At 40.6% G+C, this 19,992-nt stretch overlaps 1 protein-coding gene across 1 annotated transcript in view; it reads right to left on the bottom strand.

Moving 5' to 3' along the window:
- VTCN1 (V-set domain containing T cell activation inhibitor 1) overlaps positions 1-19,992 on the bottom strand; it is a 59,850-nt gene that overhangs the window by 18,490 nt on the left and 21,368 nt on the right. Inside the window, exon 2 of the mRNA XM_037815034.1 lies at positions 787-851. Within this exon, the coding sequence (XP_037670962.1) occupies positions 787-851 (65 nt within the window). The remainder of the gene's footprint in view (positions 1-786; positions 852-19,992) is intronic.

Below are 19,992 nucleotides of genomic sequence, written 5' to 3'. Positions count from 1 at the left end.
ACTGAGTTAAAATTAATGTGATGGCCCAAGTCAGGCAGTTTAAGGGAAGTAGTGCAAACACCTTGCCTCACTGAGGACAGCTGCTGGCCTAACTCATTCATGTCATAATTAAAGTGGCATCTATAATAGATGCTTCAGAGAAATGGCCTACAGAGCAGAGGAAAAAGATGAGGATTCCTGCAATTGACATCAGTTAGCTGCCATCAGAAATTAACCATGCATGCCACATTGGCATCTGTTTCCTATATGGTACAGCAATCATGGTCAGTTTTCTTTTTTCCTAAGACCCCTGTGTATGGAGACTTGATATACTTAAAGACTTCAGTTGAAGCTTCATTGCAGAGAAATCACTTAGCCAGGCCAGCTGCCGAGAGAATGGTTCAGCTGCTATATTTTACTATAACCCCAGAAGAATATCTTCAGCAGTGACCTGTATATGGGCCGCTCTAATAAACATTCCATTTGATCCTTTCAACTACCCAGTTATACAGGCACTATTTTCCCACTCTACAAATCAGGAAACTGAAGCCCAGGGCACTAAATAAGGACTCCAGAGAGAGCAAAGTTAGTAAGCAGAAGAACCAGTATTCTACTCTGAAGTCTCCTGGCTCCAAGCCCTGTGCTTATTCCATGCTATCACGCTGCAAAATTGGGAGTGTAATGGTGAGGGGTGACTGGATGGGGGTCATGCAAGAACCCAGACCCTGGTTATTTTTCCATTATGTAAATTTCACCTCAATTAAGAACAAATGAACAAATGAAAGAAAGAAAAAAGAAATCACATACCTGAAATACCAAAGCCAATGATGAGTGCAGTAGCTCCAGCCAGAATAATTATGATGCTAATGATGCTGTGGAAAGAGAGATAAAGAAACAGGAAATTACTTTTCCATTGCATCTTGACATGCTGTTTTATGATCTGCTTATGTATAAGAAGTGCTATATAAGGCATTTCAATTTTTCCTTTGACCTAAGCACCTTCCTAGAAATAGGAGTCTCAGCTCTTCTGTCCCCGCACCTCTGGGGTGCTGGAGAGGCCCCTCTGTCTGACTGTATGTCACCTTACTTTACTATTTCCACATCAGGGAGAGCCACATACAGACTGTTGAGCAAGACTCATGCTGACATCTTTGAATTGCCAAGTGCCACTTGAAGGGCACCTGTCCCATACTCAGGCCACCTGAGCACTGCCATCCATCCTTCTGGTATCATTTGTCCACCCATCTTGTCTTCCTCGATAGACTTTAAACTCCACTAAGGACAGTGGAAAATTCAGGAAATTTAGAAAATAGGACAATAAAATCACCTATAATTCCATCATCCAGGCACAACCACTGTTACTTCTTAATATGTATCTTGCCAGTTTTTTTCTCTGCAGTTTATTTGTTAAAATTTCAAATATGCAAAAGTAGAGACAAAAGTATAATGAACCTTTATGTAAACATCACCTAGCTTCAACAATTATCAATGTATAGACAATCATGGGTCATCTCTATATGTTCACCCACTCCTTCTGGGCTGATTTTTAAACAAATCCAAATCATCCATAAATATATCTGCAGTATCTCTACAAGAGAAGGACTCCTTTTTGAAAACACAACCATAATAAGTTATCACACTTCTTAAAAAAAGCAACAATATCAATTATTTTGTTATTTTTAATAACATGTGATACTTCATCTTTGACCAACCAACATGCATTATCTTGGTAAACATTCCTTTTTTTAAAAAAAATTGAGGTATAACATACAGAAAAGTGCACAATTCTTATATGTACTGCTCACTAACTTTTTACATAGGTATTCCCCAGAGTAACCACCATCTAGATCAAAATATATGGAACATTCTCACTCCCTACAAAGCACTTTTGTGCCCTTTACCAATCTCCTGCTCCTGCACACACACATACACACAATTTCATTTTAAAATTTAATTTCATTATAAATTTTTTAATGTAAAAGTTAAAATATTTCATTTATCTTAAAATAGTTCTCTTTTGCTTGTTGGCCTTTCCCAAATGAAATGCTCTTTATTTTTCATTTTTTCTCTTTTCTTTTTAGTTTTTTTTAATACCTCTTTTGAATTATAAATTAATGAAATGTTTTATTCTCGGTTTAGAATTTTATTTCCATTTATGTTTAATTTTATCTACTTTAAGTGGGCAATTCTTTGACATAGTACATTGACAATACTACGTAACTTTCACCACTATTTCCAGACTATTTTCATCATCCCAAAGCAAAAGTCATATTCATTTAATAATAACTCCCCATTCTCTCCACTCCCCACCCCACCCCCAACCCCACCTCTGGTAACCAGCTTTCTGTCTCTGTGAATTTGCTTATTCTAAATATTTCATATAGGAGAAATAATACAATGTTTGTCCTTTTTCTGTCTGGCTTATTTCACTCTGCATTATGACTCCAAGATTCATCCATGTTGTAGCTTGTATGTCACTTATTTTTATGGCTGATTACTATTCCATTGTATGGAATCCATTCATTTGTTGATGGACACTTGGTTTACTTCCACCTTTTGACTATTGAGAATAATGCTGTGATGAACATTGGTGTACAAATATCTGTCCCAGTCCCTGCTTTCAATTCTTTGGGGTATATTCCTTGGAATGGAATTGCCAGGTCATATGTTAATTCTATGTTTAACATTCTGAGGATCTGCCAAACTGTTTCCCACAGTGGGTGCACCATTTTACATTACCATCAGCACTGTATAAGGGTTCCTGTTTTCCACATCCCCACCAACATTTATTTTCAGTTTTTTAAATAGCCATCCTAGTGGGTATGAAGCGGTATCTCACTGTGGTTTTAATTTGCATTTCTTTAATAGTTAATGATGTTGAGTATGTTTTCATATACTTATTGGCTATTTGAATATCTTTTTTTTGAGATATTCAAATCTTGGCCCATATTTTAATTCAGTTTTTTTGTAATTTTGTTGTTGAATTGTAGGGTTTCATTATAAATTTTGGATATTAAACCTTTATCAGATATGTGTTTTCTAAATATTTTCTCCCATTCTGTAGGTTATCTTTTTCCTTTAATGATGCAATCCTTTGATATACAAAAGTTTTTAATTTTGATGAGGTCCCATTTATCTATTTTTTCTTTTGTTGCTCATACTTTTGTAAGGTGTAAGGTCTAAGAAACCATTGCCTAACACAAGATCCTGAAGATAATTCCCTATTTTCTTCTAAGAATTTTATAGTTCTGGTTCTTATATTCAGGTCTTTGATCCGTTTAGAGTTGTTTTTGTATATGGTGTAAGATAGAGAACCCCCTTCATTTTTTTTTTTTTTTTTTTTTTACATTTAAAACAATTTTTAGTAGACTTTACTTTTAGAATTTGTAGGCTTACAGAAAAATTATGCAGAAAATATAGAGTTCCCATATGCCCCCCCAAACACAGTGTTCCCTATTATTAATATTTTGCATTAGTTTGGTATCTTTGTTACAACTGGTAAAGTTATATTATTAACTAAAATCCATAGTTTACATTAGGTTTCATACTTTATGTTGTATGGTTCCATTGATATTTTTTAAAATTTTCATTGTGGTAACAAATAGACAACATAAAATTTTCCATTTTAACTGCTTTCAAGTATGCAACTCAGAGTGGTATTAATTACATTCACAATGTTGTGCTTCCATCACTGCTATCCATTACTAAAACATTTCCGTCACTCCCAACATGTAAGCATTTTAGACAATGGGAAAGTTCTAGTCATTTAACAGGAAAATAAAGGCTGTTTAATTCTACAAGCTATGATATCCTCTATCAACCTCACTTTTTTTTAATAATTCAGTTTTATTGAGATATATTCACATACCATGCAGTCATACAAAGTGTACAATCAGTTGCTCACAGTACCACCATGTAGTTGTGTGTCCATCACCAAAATTAATTTTTGAAGATTTTCATTACCACACACACAAAAGTAATAAGAATGAAAATTAAAGTGAAAAAGAACAATTAAAGTAAAAAAGAACACTGGGTGCTTTTTTTTTTTTTTTTGTCCCCGTTTTTCTACTCATCCTTCCATACACTGAACAAAGGGAGTATGATCCATATGGCTTTCCCAATCACATTGTCACCCCTCATAAGCTACATTTTTATACAATCGTCTTCAAGATTCAAGGATTCTGGGTTGTAGTTTGATAGTATTAGGTATTTACTGCTAGCTATTCCAATTCACCAGAACCTAAAAAGGTGAACCTCACTTTTGATGGGAACACTCTATTCCTTATTGAATAAACTAGATATGAACTGCAGTGCCAAGTTCCTTATGAAGTGAATCTTTGTTTGCAATTATTTCCCTTTATTACATCAGAGATATATTCCTTCCCTTTCCACAAAAACAGCAACAAAAATAAATCTCCCAGAAGAAGCGGAAACCCATCTCCATTCCAGTATCCTGCCAGTTTTTAATTAACAAATTAGCAAGTGACATTTAAGGAATAAAATAAACAAACAAATGAATAGAAACAATTGCTTATATTTACTGAGTGCTAGAATTATGTGCCAGGCACGATGTTCTAAGTACCATATATGGATTGTATCATTTATCCTTTCAATAACTTTATGCAGTTAATAGATTTATCATCTCCATTTTATAGATGAGGAAGCGAAACAGGGAAGTTGAATAACTTCCCTAAGTCACACAGTTAGTAAGTGCCAGAACTGGGATTTAGGAGCAGTCTCCAGAATCTGCACTCGACTACTTCCCTACAATGCCTCCCAAGGTGGGGCTCACAGATGGGATGTGCCCGTCTCTCTGTCCAGGGGAACCCATGGTCTATAAGGGACAACAGCGCTAGCTGGTGAGAGCGGCTCAGGCAGAGCACAGGAGCAGGCCAGAGCCGACCTGCTGGCAAAGCGGTTCCTGGGAGGCTTGCCCACTGCTGTTGCTCTGAGGCACACATCATCAGGCAGGGTCCTCAGCCCCACTCTCTCATTGCTGACAGTTCACACACTCTCCACGCTGCTCCAACCCAGCTTAGCCCTAAGACTGAAGAACACACTAGGCACGGGAGTGGACACGGATTTAATCGGGACTTACTGACAGGAGATGATGGCCCCATGGTTGCGGCTGGCTATGGAATGTGAACTGTGTGAAAAAGAAGGAGGAGTGCCAAAGGGGCAAGTTTATAAATGTTTGTGACAACAGAGTTTCTTGCAAGATTTGGTCACTGACAGTGATTAGGGGAGGGGCCTGTTGCCGGCTCATGTAGGCAGCTGCATGTTCTTATAACAGAGGAAGGGGAGGGGCCCCAGGCCCTGGGTCCTCACAATCCACACCCCCACAGCAGACTATATTAACCATAGGATAGACATTGCAGGATAAGAGACAACTAGAACATTAGAAGTCCTTCACACAGAGATCCAGATTTTTCAGTGCATTGAATTCTGCCAGGCCGCGGGGTGCTCCACGCAGTTCAATGCGCAGGAGTTACAGTCCAAGGAAGGCAAACTCAACATTGGGGTGACTGTGGACATGAGTTATCATTGAAGCCCACTGGTGAAAGGTGTTTGTTAGGGCGCCACAGGCGAAAAGAAAGTTGTTTATGGGGAACAATAAGTGGTAATTACATGCTAGGGATCCATTGGTTGATAACAAGGTACAAGACAGAGGATCACTATGGGGAGGTTTTAAATACCAGATATTCTCCCTCTGCAAATTTTGGGAGTTTTCTACTGTTACTTCAATTGTTAATCTGGGCATAAGAAGGGTCCACATAGTCATGCATAAGGTTTCCATGGAATAGGAGGCCCTGGATTGGTGATAAGGATTTTAATAGGCATTTAGGTCTTTTTACAATATTTTGAGTAACTCCTATTCCATAGGGGCTTGGGATTCCTAACCAACACGGCTGCATAGGCCAGCACCAAGGCCAGAGGACCTCATTTTCCCCCGTTTTGTATGGTCTGAGGCACAGGCAACAATAAATTACCTTTCCCTCTTTGAGCTGTAAAGCAGCTGGCCCTTTAACTTGATTCTCAATGCTTGCTTTCGTCACACCGTTAGCATTTCAGTGGGGTCAGGTGGCCTTTTATATAAGCAAGTTGAGGCCTGATAGAGCTTTTTAGTCCATTGTTGTAGAGATTTCATAGTCCATAGCCCATGCTTGGGTCATTTGCCCAGTGAAACGGGATCCCCAATAGCCGTATTTGTGTAGGTATGCCATACAGAGCACACACTCTTCCTAAATAATGAGTGGTGGTCTGCTGGTTAGCCTTCCCCACCAGGAAAGCTAACAAAAGTCCTGTAGCTGTGTCCATGGCAGTAAAAGCACACCCTGAGAGGGGGAGGGGACCGATGTAGTCCACATGTCTCATCTGGTGTGGTAGCCTATGTGGTCAGTGCAGGGAACATGAAGGGCACTCTCTAGTGACGCCCACTAGCTGCTGGCAGTGGTTACGTTTCATCGTTGGCAGCCGTCCCAGATGTCTTTCCACACTTCTTGTCCCCAGATGGTGACCTATGATTGTCCAGTGTTTCTGCTTCCAGGTTGCCATCTAGGTCATAAGGCCTAGCTGTTGGTACAGATGGTTAGCGTGTCTCCTGGTTCATGCACTATTGTCATCCACAGTGCTCTTAACTTGACCCATTGACTGTTTTGCATAGCCCCAGTCTCCCACCGTATAGTGTCAGTACTGGGATGCACTGCCACAGGTGTCCATGTGGGAGGCTGCCTGTCAGCAGGCCCATCAGTGTACCAACGGCAGTTCAACAGATACCTCAGGTGCAGCAACTTTAGCTGTTGAATACTTTATATAGGACAGGGTCTGAGAAACTCGTGCATTTTTGCACTCAGAGGGCTGGTATTGAAAATGGTGAGCTGTACTAGGTAAGCTTTCCATTTGGTTACTGTGTTCAGTTGGGCACTGCCAGAGCATGGCTTAGAAGCCATGTTGGTTATCCACCCCTGAATAGGGATGGTTGTTTTTAAAGTGACTGGGTATCTTTGCATCAGTCCCTCTGCTTGTAATAAGGCATTATATGCAGCACACAATTGCTTTTCTAGGGAGCTGTATCTCAGTTCTGCCTCTTTCTATAATTGTGACCAAAAGCCAAGGGAATGTTCCCTCTGCCACAGACCCCACCCAAAATCAATATTAGTGCTGGCTACATCCAATTCACAGGGCACGTCTGGATCTACACCCCTCCAGTGCTTGTACCTGTGCTATTGCCTTGTTTTCCTTTTTAAACACAGCCTATTGGGAGGTGTCACATTTCCAGGGATAACCTTTCCTAATCAGGACATACAAAGGTTTTAACATTTCGGGTAAGTGAGGAACAAAAGGTCTCTAATGCTCCAACAACCCCAAAGAAGTCATTAGGTGCTTTGGCGTTTGTGGTGCAGGGAAACATTTCACCTTATCAACTACAACTTTTTCATTTGGCCAAATCTTTTACCATGAGACTGAGGCAGATGGTTGGGCTATGTACATAGCCTTGGGGAAGCACAGTAAAAGTCCGTTGTGGGCCTCCTTAAGAGAAGGCAAATGCAGGCTGGCTTGATTTTCATGGGGAAATACTAAGGAAAGCATTAGCAAAGTCCAATCACTTTCTACTAGAGGTGGAATTTCCCTATAATGGTTTGCAACATGGCATTCTTTTCTCTATGCTTACTATTTTTAATCTCCAGGCTCAGGAAAATTAAAAAAAATAATAATAATAATTTTAAACTACACCTACATCTTTCTTTCTGCCCCCAGCCCTTCCCTCATAGCTGCCTTAGGTGCTTAGTCTTTGAGGGCAAGGATAGGTGAGACAGAAAGAAAAAAGCTTCACTTGCTGAACTTGGATTTAAAAGTTTTAAATCAGGATGGTGGGAGTTTCTATACACTTCTTTTAATTATTCCCAATTATTAGATTTATTTCACTTAAAGCTGTGACCTGGACAATTGGGAAAGGTCTTTGGCTCTCTGGCAGACTTCTGCTGCCTTAGGGAAATTCCAGGGGTGATTCTTTTTAATGTCAGGTTTGTTTACAGTAATTACAAAACTAAGGCTTTGAACCCTGCTGTCTAGAGGGTCCTCCCTCCCCCCCTCCCTCCCTCCCCGCTTCCTTCCTTCCTTCCCTCCCCGCTTCCTTCCTTCCTTCTTTCCTTTCTTTTTTCTTTCCTGCAGGTTTCTGTCTTTCTCAAGACAGTTTGTACACAACACACAACACACAAGTCTGTACCACACACAACAACGGCTCGCCAATTGCAGTGTGGTCAAGCAAATGGGCAACCCCTCCCCACACCAGGGAAGCAGGCCACCCCGGGATTACCCCCATGGACTTGCGGATTTCTCTTTCTCGATAGTCTGCTGTAGCTGACCATAATGCACGTAACAGCCAGCTGACTGCAGCACAGTGAGCAAGTGGGCGGCCCCTCCCAGCAATGAGGAAGCAGGCCACCCCGGACTCCCTTCCCAGGACTCAGGCCCATTACGGCCAGTGCCTCTTTGGTCCTCCTGGCTGGCACACCAATTGTTCCAACCCAGCCCTAAGACCAAAGAATACACCAGGCACTTAAGTGGACATGGGTTTAATTGGGACTTACTGACAGGGGTTAATAGTCACATGGTTGCAGCCGGCCATGGAATGTGAATTGCACAAAAAAGAGGGAGGAGTGTCAAGAGGGGAGGTTTATAAAGGTGTGTGACAATGGAGTTTCTTGCAAGATTTGTTCACAACAGGGTCATGTGAGATTTGGTTACTAATCAATGATTAGGGGAGGGAAGTTTTAATGCTTCTCCCCTCCCCCCAGATGGGGGAGGGGCTTGGTCCTGTAGGCAGCTGCGTGTTCTCATAACGGGGGCAGGGCCCCGGGCCCTGGGTCCTCACACACACCCACACTGATGTTACTCATTAGACAGGACAAAAGAAAGGCACTGGGAGGCAAAGAATGGTGCTATAGAGAGATAAAGCAAGCACAGGGCAGTTTACTTTCTGCTCTGAATAGTCTCATTGTACCCAGCTCCCCTTAGCTCAGGGATGGGCCCACCAGACAGAAACAACAGACTTAAAAGAAACAGTTGAGTAAACAGGTCCCCTGGAGGTCAAGTTCTCAAAAGATGCAGCCATAGAAGCAGCAAGCAAAGCTTTTAATATAGCATCTGCAAAATTGTTTTCAAGAGGAGATGGCATTTGACATTTCCACTCCTTATACACACTTTGGTGTGTTCTTCTGGTCCAAGTGTGAAAACAGTTGGACAAACTGATAAACAGCTAGACAAACTGGTAGGAAGAGGACAAGTCTGGCACTCTTTGACGGCTATTCCATAGAGCGGACTTGCATTTGTGACCGAGGGTTTTCACTTACCTGGGGTAAATTACGTCACCTCTCTGAAACTCAATTTCTTTAACTGTAAAATGCAAACAAGAGTAATTCCTCTTTACCTACTGTAACTGTTTTTTTTAGGATTAAATTAAAAAATGAATGTGGCATGATACCTAAAGGGCTATTCATATATTACTTTTTGCTATAAATAAAGCTTACCTATACTTATTTGCTAAATGTTTATTATTAAAAACTATGACTTGAACCTGGAGAATAATCCAACTGATAATAAAAATATCACAGTGTTTTGGTTCATCAAAAGTACCATGTATCATGACTCCCAGGAGTGTAAATCTCCTTGGCAATGTGGGACATAACTCCCAGGGGTGGGTCTGGACCTGGCATCATGGGATTGAAAAGGTCTTCTTGTCCAAAAGGGGGAACATTAATGAAACAAAATTAAGTTTCAGTGGCTGAGAGATTTCAAATGGAGTTGAGCGGTCACTCTGGAGGGCATTCTTATGCGCTATAAAGATATCCCTTTTTAGCTTTTAGTGTATTGGAAAAGCTAGAAGGAAATACCTGAAACTGTTGAACTGCAATCCAGTAGCCATGATTCTTAAAGATGATTGTATTACTATATAGTGTATTCAGTGTGATGGTGTGATTGTGAGAAACTTGTGGCTCACACTTCCTTCATCCAGTGTATGGACAGATGAGTAGAAAAATGGAGACACAAATTAAATGAAAAATAGGGTGGGATGGGGGGAGAAATGTTTTAGGTGCTCTTTTTTTACTTCTATTTTTATTCTTATTTTTATTTTTATTTTCTTGGAGTAGGAAAATGTCAAAAATTGATTGTGGTGATGAATGCACAACTATATGATGGTACAGTGAACAATTGATTGTACACTGTGGATGATTGTATGGTATGTGAATATATGTCAATAAAACTAAATTAAAAAAAAAAAAGTACCATGTACCAGGCTTGGTGCTAAGTGCTCAGCATGTATAAGCTCAGTTGCCTAAATCATCAAGTCCTGCCCATTACCTCCTGAATTCCTCTGAAATCCCTCCATTTCTTTCTGTCTCCACTGGCCTTAGTCACTTTTATGTCATCTCATCAGCATTATTGCAATACTCTCCTAATAGTTATCACTGCCCCCATTCTGGACCTGTCTAATGCATTCTTTCCACTTCCAGAATCAGTGGTAGCTTCAGAATTTCTATAGATGAGGGGTTTAGGGGCAACATCCTAGATGAAAGTGGGAGTTGGGGTGATTGCAAGCATGGCTTCTAGATCCAGACCTCGTTGGTTTGTGTCCCAATATCACCACTTACTAGCTGTGTGACCTCAAGTTTGCTTTCCTTGTGAAGGTTAAATGAGTTAACACATTGAAAAAACTCACTTAGAATAGTGCCTGGCACACAGGAAGCTTTAATAAATATTAGCTACTCTCATTCTTGTTTTCCTGAAATAGTTATATGACAAGCACATGTTTTTAACTGAGCATATGTGTTTCCTTGGCATGCTGATGGAAGTTATAGTGGGGAGCACTCCTTGGTTCAGCTGCTAAGCTGTTGGTAAGAATGATTACAAAACTGATCAAAACAGACCTCTGCTTAAAAGTGTCTTCCCACTTCCTTCATGATAAAAATCCAAACTCTGACCTGATTCATTTCAAAAAGAGTCTTGTTCTCGCTCTCCAGCCTTCCCTCTCACACATTTCCTCATGGGCTGTGCTCTTCAGCCACACTGAGTCATCATACATCCCCCACTGCTGCAGTCCACCTCATATAGGGGAGCTGGACAGAAAGACACTGAACAGATATTTGGACACTTACTGAGAGGAAAAGAACAATGGAAATTGTGTGTTTTGGTCAAAGCAGCTGAGCCCATCCCATTACCCCCAGGTCCACAAGTGTCCCTCGCTATGGAAGCAGAACCCTGCCATTTGTCAGTGGGTTTCCTATCTAAGCAGGGATCACCCTCCAGTTTGTTCTAAACTGGTATTCCCTTGGGAAACGACTTATCCTCCAGAGACTTGGAAAGAGAAATAGGAACTATCGAGACAGCCAAGATGAGTAATTCCTGTCTGCTGGTTATTAATTTTTTTAAAATATGAATAAAATATTTCAAGCTGTTCTTACATTGATATCTGGTCTTTTCTCCCCCTAAAATAATTTCCAGTAACTAGGCCACAGGAAATTTTCATTGCAAAACCATCTATTCCAACCCCTGCATGAGAATTCACAGTGCACTTTTATTAGAACTTCCTTACAAAAGGGCCCAGATACAAATTGACTCTTCTGGCAAATCTGTTCATTTAGTAAACATTTATCGAGTGCTTACTATAAGAAAGACATTGGGTCATAAATATGGAAGAAATATAGACATGAAGTAAAAAAGTCCCTGCCCTCCTGGAGTTTGTATTCTAATTGAGATAAAATATACATGTGTGCTCACACACACATCACTAATAATACAAGGCAGAAAGTGGTCAGGGCTTCAGTAAAAAGAGGAACAAACTCACGGTAATTCTAGAGAGGTAGGAAGTATTTAAATCAGGGGTAAATAGGGAGATCAAAGTGCATGTCCACAGACAAATTTCAAAGAAAGTGAGGTTTTATTAAGAAATACATTTAGCTATTCCATCAGCTACACATTCTCCCTCCAAAGAAACAGACATATTTATTCTGCACTAGACTGGGTCTGGACCTAAGCATCACACTTCAGTGCACTGGGATAGGAAGTGCTTTCAGATGCTGCAGAACTCAGAGCCTTCCAGGTGAGGAATGGGCATTGCAGCCTGGATGCTGCCAAACACATCCATCCTACTGAGAATGGCAAGGCCTCTGCTTAGCCTCCCTCAGTTCCTTTACATGTCTTTTCTTCAGTGGCTGCTACCTGCTGCAGCATTTGAAATATATTAGGCATTTCTGCTAAAACATGATATATATGTATTCCTGAAAAATCTCACATTCTGCAGAATCCCACAAGGAAAGTAACAGGTTAAGGGCAGACACGCAAAATCTATGCAACGTTGTAATCAGTCTACTAACAGAAACAACCATTGGTACCTTGAAAGATAATTTTGATAGCCAAGGCAGGTGGTTCAGTGGAGCCAGAAGCTACCCGGGGGATATTAAACAATCACAAAAACAATAGCGTGGAAACTCTGGCTTATGGGTGCTGTGACCCAGTGGGGTTGTTGTGAATGTGGGCACAGGAGAAGTATAGCCTGTTTCTCTGCAAGGCTTCTCTATGGGAGGGAATCCAAGGGTAGGTGTTCATTAAAAATTTTTTAAAAATAGAGCTGAAAGCCACATTGAGGTCTCTTCCCTCTTACTGAAGTTGTCATTCTACTCTGCTATTTCAACTCCCCTTGTCTCAGAAAAAAATGCACATGAACCAACACAACTTTCATGTTATATTGTCATCATTCTCCTGTTTTCCATCCACATAGGTCATTGCTGCTGTAGAAACTCATATTGCAGCAGACAAGGTATTAGACATCAAGAAATAAACTAGATTAGAAACATCTCAAGGGTAAACTTTCATTGTATCAGAAATCCATGAGGGTGATAAAACAATAGCTAATCTTTATTGAGCATGTTCTCAATGTCCAATGCTAAACATACTGTATCTTGTTCAATCCTTACAACAACCCTATGAGATAACACTATTACTTTTTACATATGGGAAAACTGAGGCTTATACAGGTCAAGTAACAACCAGCTCTCACAGCCAGAAAGCAAGAGAGCCAGGTTTCAAACCTGCCTTTTGAACCCACGCTCTTGGCCACAACACTATACTTCATAGATGAAGTCCCGAATGGCTGGAGGCCACAGGTTTGGAAGGCTCCTCTTATCTCCACCCTGCAAATCTCCTGTAGCTCCTTTTCAGAAAACAAGGATCTGCTTCACAGTGCAGAGAGCACTCAGTCTGGAAAACATGAAACGCTCTTTGTTTTACTCAAATGTTAATGGTTTCTATGTTCTTGAGTTTCTGCCTCCTCAAATACTGACAAAACTGGGAGCCACTGCATTCTTCATAGATCAGCAGCTTAGCTCTGCTTGTGTAATTAACAAGTGCTTAAAACTCTGAAAACTAGATTAGGTTAGCAAATTTGTGATTAATCTGAATAAATTCTTCTTTTAAATTAAACATACTAAGTAGAATATTTGAGTAAATAAAGTTCCAAGAAACATATTACTTTGTTCATAAACCAGTAGAGTGGCTCTGGAAGAAACAACAAAGCTAGTGGATGAAAGTTCTAGAAGGTCAGATGTACATTCTGTATACAGAGAAAACTTCCAACAGAACTCTCTGGGATGGGCTGTCTGAGGATGTGGAACCAGGACAACACGTGTGTGTGAGCTGGGGCTGGGTAACAATTAGAGGGAAATAGGGGTAGAGAAGGGTTTCTAGCACTGGATAAGGGTTGGAACAATTTTGAAAATCCCTTTCAAATAGTAGTTATATTATTCTCATAACTTGATATTCCCTGAGATTTGGTCTGGTCTTGTCTTTTCCACCATTATGTGGTAAGGCCTCCTAAGAACTTTGTCAATATTATAACAATGATAACTAATATTTACCATGTGTCTTTTTCACTTATCTTATTCAATCCCTGCAAGAACCCTATGAGGTGGGTACAATTATCCTTGTTATACAAATGAGGAAACTGAGGTCAAGTGTTAAGTAATTCCACTAAGACTCTCCCCCGAGAAATTACAACGGGATTTGACTCTGGTCTGGACTCCATTGCCCAATGCCTTAATTATTATACTGTATTTTACATAAACCCAAAGTTCTATAAATACCAGGGTTCAAATCAGTCGCCAAGTTCATGTGTTGAACAGTTGTAATCTATAAAAGGACAATTTGCACAGATTTACATAGCTCAAAAAAATTCATACCCCTCAGGGGGTATCTTTTGCCTGTGATTTTGGAAGGAAAATCAGAAGAGCAGAATCAGGTGGAAAATTACTGTACATTACTAAATGGATTCCTTTCCCTAAACAATATTTGAGCTTGCAGCAAAGCCATTCTATTTTATTCTTAAGCTGTTCTATTTATAACTGTCCCCCTGATTGCCCATGAAGCAAAAATTAGCATTTCATCATCCCTGTGCACACTCTTTTTCAGTGGCACAACCAGTGCAAGACAAAAGTCAGCACAAGGTTGATTACTAGTCCTTTTCCCAATCATATGAAACTGTCCAAAACCTGTTAGCTACTCTTTAACCCTTCTTCAGCTTCTCCTTTTGAGCTTGTTTTGCAGGCCAGCGTAACATGAGCACGCAGAAACCTGGACTGGCATCCTTAGATGACCTCCAAGACCCCAGGCAAATCCAATCTGGGAGTTCCCTCACAAGGAAAATCTGCTGGAAATCCTGTCTTACCATATATGGGCAAGTCTACGCCTAGCCAGTCAAACCAGGCCAATATCCACCTCCATCCCCATAACCTCTCCTTTAGCCTTCAAGTCGGGGAGACAGATTTGAGCCTTGCCTCCTGTGTCCTTGCTGGTTGACCTCACAACAATCGCTTTCTTTTCTCAAAATCCCGATGTCATAGAATTGACTCCTGTGCACATTGGTCAGTGAGCCCTTGCTTAGTAACAATACCTGTATTTCTTGTTCCTCCTTGCTCTCACTGCAGAGAATTTCCAGAAGACTCTTTCAGCTGTATAACTGATCCTATTGTGTTTGATAACAAACACACTTCAAACCCACAAAGTGTCTGTAGGGTCAGGAATGCCAGGTATCCATAAGCAGTCTGTGTGGTGTAAACCAAAACAGCCTAATTGTAAAGTCTTCCAAACTGGAGGTTAGGAGAGATTTCCAGAGACATTCACAGCACTAGACTGGGGTTCAGCTACTAATTAACACTGTCTTCATCGGTAGCTGCTGCAGTCCTGGCTGCTCTGCTCTTCATCCTTAGCCTCGTCCCACCATTGCTTTGCAATCCCTCCTGCCCCTCTTCCCCTCCCCACTTCCCACCCAGCAATAAAGACAACAGCACTGCTCAGTGATACCATGATCATTTCTGAAATGGGTGAAGCAAAGAGAAGGTGCTGCTATCCCTCTCCCCTTATCAACTCCACAGAGAACTTATCAATCTTTTCCTAACTGAAGGCTTGACGAGAGCTGGGGTCTCTGTTCAAGGGACTTGTATAACTGAGAAATGCTGCAATTCATCCTCTATCAGCATCTAGATTAAAAACTACTTTTTCCCACTGGGTTGTGGTGAGGGTCCAAAGAAACAAACTCTGCTTTGTAAAGTGTAAATATTCGCCATTATTTTTAAATGATTCTTATTTTTGCCCCTTCCTCCCACTTCCAAATTTAGGTGACTTCTGATTGCTTACAGAATAAAGTTCAAACTGAGCCAAGAATTTCAGATCTTTCCTAAAATGCCCCAAACCAGTTTTCTAACCCTTTTCCCCTTCTGGATGCTTTCATTCTCATCAGACTGATCTGTTCTCCTCTGCCTATAATAAACACTGGTCCCCTTCAAAGCCCAGCTCAGATCTGATTCTCTGGGAACTTCCCAGAAGGCCCAGTCCAGAGCACACTCTCTCTTCTCTTTCCTAAATGAGTTTAAGGGAGTGGGGCAGAAAGGTACCCCTCAGAGGGCTGGGCCTGTGTGAAAGGAGACCTTGGAAGGGCAGTTGCCCTGGGGTTTAGGCCAGGAGCTGGGAGGGTGGGAGCTGGAACCAGAAAGTCTGGTGGGAAAGGACCTGGCAGGCTCCCTCTGGGGAGAGCGTGTTTCCATTTAGCACGTTCTTGGCGTCAGTCACCCCAATCTGGGCCTGAGGCAGAAGGATGGCCTGACAAAGTGAGTGATCTATAATCTCTGTAACTTAGACTACCTTTAATACCCTAAAGCCAAAGAGGCTGTTTGACTTTTCATTCCTTTTCTTGCCTTCAAGAAACCCAGGCCTGTCACTGAAGTACTTGGGCTGATCCCCTCTCAGAAAGCCTAGTCCTGGGATCAGTTAGTTGTTTCTTCATTAGTAAAGCTGGAAACAAGTACATGCATCACCCCTGGAGCTTTTCTCTGCCGAAGTGCTTATACCTGTGTTAGGCGGTTTGATTATTCTACATGCTGAAAAAAAGAATGTCATATTGGCATGCTCCAAGGCTTCTGTCCTTCATTCTCCTTATTTTTGTAATGCCAGAAAATCTTTCCAATGAAGAGCAGACCATGCATCTGGAAATTCATGGTGGATATATTGTTCCATCTTCCAAAAGTCCTACCAGGAATTCAACTGCAAATCCTACAGTCTTGGGTTTAGACTTGGACACAGTTCTGGAAGCATTGCCAGGTAAAGCTTCTGAGACCTGAGGAGGGGAAATCAGGCCACCAGGCCCATCCCTCAAGGGCCTGGCCTGCTTGAGCCACACTCACCAGCACAGACACTGGGCTACCCTGTCTGTGGTGACAACACTTGCCTCCCCACACCAAGCCCCAATGGAGGTTCTGCAACCCAAGGCAGGGGCGGACACTCCCTGTCCCAGGATTGATAGTCGTCTTTGAGTTGAACTTTTCTGTGAATCTGCCCCTCTGGAGCAGACACAATGGAATTTTCCTTGGTCTTCTTGCCTGGAATCTATACCCTGCCTCTCTTCTGGAGCAGGGCTTGAACCCAGGGTCCTCCTTGTGTTTTCAGACTCTGCTTTTTCCTGCAGGCTCCTGCCTTCTCAGGACCTCTGGGCACTGACCCTGATTCATTTACTCAGACTGTGCTTGGTCTATTCCCTCAGGTCCACTGATCTCAGGGCATTGATCTCAGCTTTCTCCTACAGATTCAGGGCTCCCTCTTTCTTCCTGCCTGATGCCATAGGCCAGCAGCACCTGCTGTGTGTTCCCGTATCCACCTCCACCTCCCATCCCAGACCACCCAACCCACTGCTACCAGGGCCTGGCACCAACCCAGGGACTGCTTACAGGACCATTATGAAACACAAGATTTCTGTTGAAGACTTCTATGTTTCTAGATAACTTTTTTTTTTTTTTTTGATAAAAGCTTAGGATTGAAATACAAAATATTGATTTGCATGTAAGAATTTAAAAATGCATACTAAACCTAAAAGTTTAAAATATCTGAACACAAATAGAGCCTCAAGAAACGCTTACATAGACTCATGGATATTTTATCCCATTTCTTGCCCCGTTTCTGGTTCCCCACCTCCATGGTCCACCTGTTTTAAACGACTTCATGCCCCTAAATATGCCAGGCTGTCTTGCCTCTATGCTTTTGTTTGTGATGTTCTTCCAGTTCTTGGTACATGGTAGGAGCTTAATAAATGTTTGTCAAATAAATGCTCTACTTTAGGGACTGCTCTCCTTACATAAATATTCATTTTTATGTTTGTTTCCTCTATTAGATTTTACGCTCTTTGAGAGAAGGGAGCTTTCACAAATCCTGGCAGTGTCTGGAACACAGTATTTAAAATCTGTTGAATTAATGAAAAAGTAAATACCTATACTGTGCTATTAAGGGAAATCAACACATTCTAAACTTTTAAGTGGCCATTTATGAGAGAAATTAGCATTTATCTTTATCCCTAAAGGAAAATAGTCCTCTAAAAAATTCATTGTATGTGAAATCTTATTGATGCTATGAAATTATAACAAAATGCCTTGGATGGTTGGAAATAGGAGACCTGGTTGGTTGGGGTCAAAAAAGGAACCTGGAGAAGGAAGTAAACTGGTAACACCTGTGCTTCATAACTTATTAAATATGCATCCTTTCAGTCATCTCTCCACAAATGAGGTAAACAAACAAACAAAACAACAGAAACAAAGTCTCTCTTAAAGAAAAAGGAACTTTGTAGTTGACTCAAAAGGAAAGAAGATTTAAATTTCCAGCAATAATACATTCTAAATATCCTTTAAAAATTTTTCACTAAAAAACATCTAAAATGCTGAAGAAAAACAAAACCAAACTATGCAGATACACATTTTTTGAATACTTGGCTTTACTGGCAAGAAAATAAGGGAGATTTGTAGAGGCTAAAAAGGAAGCAAAAATATGAATCCAGACAGGTAGGAGGATGCTGCGTGCATGGGATATGTATTCAACTGACCAAAAGCTTTGTCCTAAGGGCATGCAGAATACTAGGGACAAAGCTAAGGGGCCACCCAAGCTGGGGACTCTAATTAGAGACTCACAGAAGCTGGGACACCCTCCCCCTCTAAGCAAAAATAATGGTATTTTATCTTGGTTTTGGTTAAAGAGAAAAAATACTGCCCTGTAATTTTGTAAATCCAAGCCACTCATCATGCAGTTTTGAGGCCTGAATTCACACTGCCTTCAGTCCCAAATAACCCTAAGCTGAGGATTAAGTCTAAAGTTGTCTCTAGTTAGTAAAGTTCTAGTGCTTGATAGAAGTAGAAGCAACCATTCTCTGAAGGAATGTGTTCACAACCCAGGCCCCAAAGAATTTCAGCAAATAAAAACATGAGCTCATCAAAAAAATCACAAAGTATGCAAGGAAAAAGTTAACATAAGCTAACAGAAGCAAATGTTAATAGAAACAGATTTGGAAATAAAAAGACTTCAAATACTGAAACCCATTGGATGCAGAATGTAAAATTAGCCTTTAAATATGTTAAAATAAATGAATAAGGGGATGAAAAGCCGAGTAAAAACAAGAGATTAAAAAAACTGACCAGACGGATTTGAAAAAGAACCAAACAGAACATTTAGATATGAAAAAATAGAATAATTGAAATTCAAAATTCACTGGCCACCTTATGTGGTAAATTAGAATCAACTGAAAGAGAGAATTCGTTAAGCAGAAGTAAGAGTTTAAGAAATTATACAATACAGTACAGAGAAACAAAGAGTTTAAAATATAAAATAGAGAGTAAAACAAGGAAGACCAAAGTGAGAAGTCTGAATATATATCTACTCAGAGTTCCAGGAGCGAATGGGGGGTAGGCAATATTCAAAGAGATAAAGACTGAGTACTTTTCCATTATTTATGAAAGGCTCCAATCTTCAGATTCAGGAAACTCCAAGAATTTCAAACAAGATAAATAGAAAAACTCCAAGACATTTCATGGTGAAATTGAGAAGAACAAAGATCGTAAAGATCTGAAAAGCAATTACAGAGTAAATGCAGATTACCTAGGAAAGAGTGGCAATTAGGCTAACAGCTTACTTTCCAAAGTAACAAGGGAAGTGCTAAGAGAACTTTTGAAAAGTATGAAGTTTCACTAGCTAAGTTTATTCTTCAGAGACTTAAATCCTTCAGAGTGCTCTTACGCCAGCTAAGTCCCAAAACCCAGAGGCAATAGCCTCTTCAAGAACATCAACTAGACGTGTCCCCTTTGCTCATAAAGTCGACACCCCTTTTCAACCTAAATGGGTTAGGGTTGTCACTGCCTAGACGTCCCTGAAGATCGGGAAAGAGACTAAACTTGAGGAAGAGGTAGCAACAGACAAGAAGGAATTTATCAAAGGATTATGAATCCTGAATCTTTATATAATTTTCTTTTCCTTAGTTGCTAGGGTATTAGGATAGTTAGAAGGAAAAAATTGAAATGGTGGAATTGTAACCCATAGCATCCTTTGAAATTTGTTATGTAGCTACTTATTAAATTGTAATTTCAAAGTTATACCTTTGTGTATATATGTTAGATTTCTCAATAAGGAAATGACTGAAACTATGGTACTATAACT

The sequence above is a fragment of the Choloepus didactylus genome, chromosome 2 (genome assembly GCF_015220235.1).
Source record: "Choloepus didactylus isolate mChoDid1 chromosome 2, mChoDid1.pri, whole genome shotgun sequence".
In the NCBI taxonomy this organism is placed as follows: Eukaryota; Metazoa; Chordata; class Mammalia; order Pilosa; family Megalonychidae; genus Choloepus; species Choloepus didactylus.
The sequence above is the reverse complement of the archived record's forward strand: the minus strand, read 5'-3'. Positions and strand labels throughout refer to the sequence as shown.